Below are 6,212 nucleotides of genomic sequence, written 5' to 3' on the forward strand. Positions count from 1 at the left end.
GCCCCCGCCTGCCCCCCTTCTACCGCCACACACAGCCCCCAACCTCCCTCCTTGCTGCCCCAGCCACGTACCCTCCTCAGGACGGTCGCTGCCACTTTGGGGCAAAACCCCGGCCTCGTCTGCCCTGCAGGCTCACCCGCCCGCCCGCCGTAGACGGCAAAGCCCCTGCCTGGCATCGTCCCCCTGTGTCATATTTATTATTAAGACTCACGGCTTCGCGCCTCTCCCCGCGGGTCGTGAAGCCGTGTGACGTGCTCCACGTGCGATGCTTATTGGGGGGTGGTTTCAGTCGCCCAGTGGTAGTGATTGAACATCGGACATTCGGGGTGCAGCCTCGAAATCCTAGACCTTAAACGCCAGAGGCTGCAAGGGGGAGAGGAAAGGGGGGAAAACCCCTGGTCATACCCCGTTCGCTTCCCCTTTCTGCACCCGCTCTCTACCACTGCGACATAGGAGACCGGGCAAGACGGACCTATGGGCTGACCCAGTAAATGGCATTTCTCGCGGGTTATGTACGTGTTGCAAAAGGCTGGTATTTGTCCCATGGCGTTCCAGGCATAAAGAGACGTTGTTAGCTATGTTAGTCTGAAATCAAGTAGATGGCAGGGTAGATTAGCACTTTACAGACGATCCAAAAAGTGTAAATATACATATGGGAGAGGAGAGGATTTCTTATGCTGGTAGCTTTTATTGGACCAACTCTAGAGTTGGGATAGAGTTCGACAAGCTTTTGAACGCTTGATAGTCTTCATCAGGTGCAACCAAAACAAGCCAAGCACAGCATGTGTATATATATATATAGAGAGAGAGAGATTGCACATGAGCAAGCACAAGCTATATATTTTAGGTGCAAGTCAATACTGTCATAAAGTGTACAAAGCTTCCACTAAAGTCACTGGGGTATATCCCACATATAAGCCCAAAAGCAATGTTTGCCTGTAAAAGTTAATGTGGAGATAATGCAGCAATATAACGGCAGCTGAAGTTTGTTTTTCAGATCCTTCAAGTGGGCACTTAGGCAACACCGCACCTGGAAAACCGTCCGATAATAAGAGACTTACTGAAACTAACCCCAAGCAGGCACTTGCCACAATGAATTCTTCTGCTTGTTTGATCCCTTCAAGCATCAACAGTCCTACTTAAAAGAAAAAAAGTCACCAGCCCAGCCACACACTTTGGAGAACCAGTGAGTCTTTCTCCATGACTTGATCTGGCTAGGTTCAGAAACCTCACACTAACAGTTGAAACCAATGCCATTTGAAAGCCTATAAAATAATTAATCACACAGTTGTGGAAGAACCATTGAATCGACATTAGTAGGTCTGAAAGCTTCAGCAGGTGGGCTAGGCCAGCTGTATAGATTCCATCAAAGCTGGTCTTGAGCCTTTATAGCTTGGGTATTACTAGGGCAGCTTGTCCCCGTTGTATTGCACTATGGTTGTACACACATGGTTTCATAGGAAGGAAAATAACCCAATTGTTTGCATATTTGAATGCCAAAAATGTACCTTCCACATCCCTATAGGAGCAGAAACACAACAGCTGAAAATGACCAAACTGAAATAGTAATGTTGCGCAATGTCAACTGAAGAGAACTTGGATTCACCTCCCGAACTCAGACTTTCCTTTTCATCCCCCATCAGGAATTCTGCTCTCCTTCCTTTCCTTGTTTGTTGCCATGGATTTCCCTCCCTAATGCTACCCGATTTCTCTAAGGCCACATAAACGGCCTTTGCAAAGATTTGTCTGGAAGTTGAAACCTCGCTTCTACCAGGATTTGGGATCCTGTTGGAAATCAAATTATCACAATTAATCGTATGAATATCGTATGGTTGCAACCTTACAAGAGGGGCTTAGCCCGGCCTATGAACTGACTGATCGGGTTCCCGCCACTGAAGACAAGTAGTTAATTCTCCTTGTACAGTTTCTCTGTAGTCCAGCCTCTCATGAACTGTAACATTTACGCTCTGTTTCCCAGCACTGGAACTTGGAATCTAATCCCAAATTCCAACAAAACTTCTAATTGTAACATCCTGCCCCTTCTTTCATTCAAGGGGGCCAGTGTAGCATTTCCATAGCATAGCTTGGTCACACCACATAGAGAAAAGAATACACTGTATTTGAAAATAAGTAACACGGTAATCATACTATATCCTAACATACTGCACTGACTTTATAACACATGCTGACAAACTGGAAGGAGCCAGGGAGTAACCTGGTGAAAGAGGAGAGGCAAGCCATTCTTTCCAAGCCATGTCTCCTTGCAACACAAAACCAACTTTTCACACACATGGATGATTCAGCAGTTCTTTCCCAGCTTGACTTCTCTTATGTTCTCGGATGACTATCAAAGAGGACTTCTCCAATAAGCCTCTCCATTTTGACTTGACATACATTTTATCATTCAAATTACAGTGCTCGTACTTATTTCAGTTCCTAAGAGGCAAGATAAACTAATAGCTAGTAACTAGAGACATCCATGATACGGGCTCCTGGTATGGAAACACAATTGTACCAGAACAACATTCTGATCTGCAACCTCCTCTTATCTCTTTTTCAGTTCTGGCCTGCTCGTGGCCAGAGACACTATACTTTCTGGTGATTTTGTGACAGATAAATGTCCTCTAAGAACTGTTTTGAGTTAATTCCAAAGTTTTAACTTGAACAAATGCTTGATTTAGAGGAGCAACAGGATTTGTTTCTAACCTAACATCTACATTACTCTGCTCTTTGCATGCAAGTGGATGGACTTTCTCGCTTTTGGGTTTCTTCCAAGAGTCTCATAATTTGTTTCCCTAACACACACTATCTGAGGGACTCTCCCATCTGCAGAAGATGGCTGGGCAGGACTAGCGCCAAAGCCCAGCACCACCTCTGTAACAGCTGGTTGAAAAGTAGGAACATATGGGGGAGGAAGAAAAGGAGCTTTCTTAAAATAACCAGAGGTGCTATATTCTTCCATTTAGTATACAGCTTATTTAAACAGGGCTCAAAACATGTGAAGGCCATTACAGATCAAAAGACATGCAAAACCATCTTACATGCTATTTATAGAAATAATGCAAATAGCCACCATAGCAAACACTGTGTGAAGCGTGTCACAAAATGGAGATTACTTGATAGTGCCACAAGACATTTTTGTATTTTAAACATAAGTTGTCTACTTTCTCATTGGCCACTCCTTCCCTCTTATTTGATCTCTGTCTTCTTTCTCATTGCTCACTCCTTCCTCTCTTTTTAGTATTTTAGTATTTACAACCTGTCCATACAGGGGAATTCTTTAGGGGTTATCTGAAAGAAGAGGGTTGAACTAGTGCTTCATGTCTGAGAATAGAATGGGAGATTTGAAGACAGAAGCAGCATTACATAGAAGACATATCAAGACGGGCACTGTTAGTGGAATAAAAGATTTGAAGGCAGATATGAAAAGAAACTGGATCTTAAGAGAATATATCAGCTTTCATGATTCCTGTATTACAACTATATAAAAACAAGCTAAAAAACAATTTCAGAGATGACAACCTTTGCCCCGAGTCTTGCTACCAACTATGCATGTTCATGAACATTACTTACAAAAAAAAAGTATACAGGGCATCTACACAGCAACAGGGAAAGTTCATTATATGGGAGAAACAACCAAACTGACTAGATATCAAGTGCTGTTTCAAATAAAATGATAAAAATGGGAAGAGATGACACATCTCTAAGTTTATTACTGAGAATGTAGGGATTACTAGTGACAGACCATTCAAAACCTCCAGACATAAGTGTTGGTTTTCACCATTTCTGAAAGCAAGCAGCTTCTCTTAAGAGCATAGGTAAATATGCACCTTCCTACTCAGCAGACCTGTTACCTTTGTGTCCTTATCTACTCACAGTTATGAAAACAAGGGGCTTTTGCTCCCATCTGTCCTGTCAAACTGCCATAGCTCAAGGAGAATGAGCTGGGTTCCTTTCTTAGTTAACACCAGCAGACTGCATGTTCCAGTCACAGGACCTCCTTTCTTACACCTATGCAAAGGAGTTGCAGAGGTGTAATCCAGCGCGTGTTTAGATGATATCAGAGTTGCCCAGACATACCCAAGGGCAGACATTAATTATAAAATCCTTGTTAGTGGTGATGATGAAAATGCCAGATGCAGAACTACTAGACTTTCTAGTGCTAAATTTGCAGTGCTGGTAGTTATAAAAAGCAAACAAACATGCATGTACTTGTAAAAGAAGCAGATCTGACCCAGGAGTTTTGGAGAATAGATTTGAGACTGCACAACACCATTCTGGGTAGGATCATGTTTCAGAGCAGACCTTAACACTACATGTCTTTAGTCAAAATGCAGCCATATTCACCTGCTAACATGGAAAAGTAAAACACAGTATACGCACCTCTGCACAGGCAAATCTAGGGCCTGTATTCCACCCTCATTTTCCTGCATTGCTCTCTGTTTCTTTTGACACTGTCTGCCCTACTCTTGTCCTCCTCTGTTTCCCTTTCCACCTTTCTAGTCGCTCCTTCTGCAGATGCTCTTCCATATATCCCATTCTTGGCCCTTCTTCTCTTTCACTCCTTGGATGACCTCGTCTACCCAGTTTCAAATTACACTGATGACTTGCATGCAATCCTACCTCCTCATGTCTTACCTGACTCCCTCCATCTGATCTGCACTTCAGTCCCTCTCTGTCAGTTACTTCTTGATATCTTGCTATCAACTAAAAGCCATCACAGTTAAACTTGCCTCCGTCATTAAGATAGCACCACCCTCCAGGTTCCTAAGGACAGTTAACAGGAGAAAGAGGAGGTGATGCACATTTTTTGTCTCTTGTCCCTTGATCTGCATGTCCATATCTTTCCCCATAACATTTCTGAGATCATTTTACTCAAAATAGCTAAGACTCTTGTTCAGGCCTTCGTTATCTCCCAGCCTGATTTTTCCTCTCTGGATCCTCCAAAACCCACATGCCCATATAGGCCCCTACTGTTGAAATCACCTCCCTACTCACCTCTCCGACCACATTCCTCACCCTTCCTTAAATCTTTCCCTTGGTTACCTGTTTTAATTGCCTCAAGGTCAATTTTCTTGTTCTCACTATCAAGGCTCTTTCACATCCATCTCTTCATACTTATCTGCTCTGTGCACAGCTCCTTTGCTCTTGCAATTGTGTTTCAACATACACTCTGCTTCTTTCTCCAGCAAATATTTTTGCACTTTCTTTCGGCCAACCTCCAGACCTGGAACGCTCTGCTGAAACTGGTCCATACCAGCAGTACCCGTTTTAGTGTGCCACTGAATCTCCCCCTGGAAAGTTAATAGTTACAAATGATTTAAAGCTGGTACCACATGCCTTCAACTCATTACATGTATTGCATGGTAAGATTCTCTATGAATTTCTTATCTAATTTACATGAATGATCTCTATTTTTTTTTTAAACAAGGACATTTAGGGGAAAAAGTTAAAATAGTATATAGATTGGTAATTTAAAGGTAAAATGTATCACAGGGCTGTTTTAATTATCCAAAAGCCAAGTGTTATAAACTCAGGATATTCTAAACCAGCTTAACTTTGTTCTCCAATGAAACCATGAAATGAAAAAAATGTGCCTTTAAAAATTAGTTTAATCCAGTCTGTGACTGCATACACCCTCCATTTCATCATACAGCTATTGCATCGTGTCACTACAAGATGGAAGTAAAGTTGTTCATTTCCACATGCAGATGGTTTAGAAATTAAACACTCTTACTATGAGCAATAAATACTCACTTTGTCTCACATTCTTGGCAAATCTACAAGTTCTGCTATCGCATGGCTCATCTTATCTGCACATATGGGTGATGGTATCTTGATACTCCCAAACAATATACAAAGAGGCAACAAAATGCCTTCATGCTACACCTGCATGTTTGAGTTTATGATAATGCAACTCATACCAATTCTACATTTGAAGAGAGAAATTAAAGTCTGATATTCCCTTTTTCTGGTATAATCTCATGTTCTGTCACAAAGTGATTTCTGTTTTCCTCCAGTGTAAATGAAAGGAAACTCTAATCCAACCTGTTTACAGTAAGACCCTCTGGAAATACGAGCATGAATTAACCCTTTGATGACAATTTACCCGGCAAATTGTACAGTGAGTGCCTATTAAGTGTTTGGGTAAAAACCCAACCCAGGTTTTTACTAGTAAGATATTGGTACTAATAGCAATATTCCAAGTGTAG

At 42.0% G+C, this 6,212-nt stretch overlaps 2 protein-coding genes across 2 annotated transcripts in view; both read right to left on the reverse strand.

Moving 5' to 3' along the window:
* Positions 1-176, reverse strand: part of SUMO2 (small ubiquitin-like modifier 2) — a 7,591-nt gene extending 7,415 nt beyond the window's left edge. Inside the window, exon 1 of the mRNA XM_025197498.1 lies at positions 72-176. Within this exon, the coding sequence (XP_025053283.1) occupies positions 72-176 (105 nt within the window). The remainder of the gene's footprint in view (positions 1-71) is intronic.
* Positions 63-6,212, reverse strand: part of LOC106721871 — a 12,135-nt gene continuing 5,985 nt past the window's right edge. Inside the window, exon 3 of the mRNA XM_025197438.1 lies at positions 63-5,294. Coding sequence (XP_025053223.1) covers positions 5,272-5,294 — 23 coding nt within the window. The 3' untranslated portion in view covers positions 63-5,271. The remainder of the gene's footprint in view (positions 5,295-6,212) is intronic.

Source organism: Alligator sinensis, unplaced genomic scaffold (assembly GCF_000455745.1).
Source record: "Alligator sinensis unplaced genomic scaffold, ASM45574v1 scaffold400_1, whole genome shotgun sequence".
Taxonomy (NCBI): domain Eukaryota; kingdom Metazoa; phylum Chordata; order Crocodylia; family Alligatoridae; genus Alligator; species Alligator sinensis.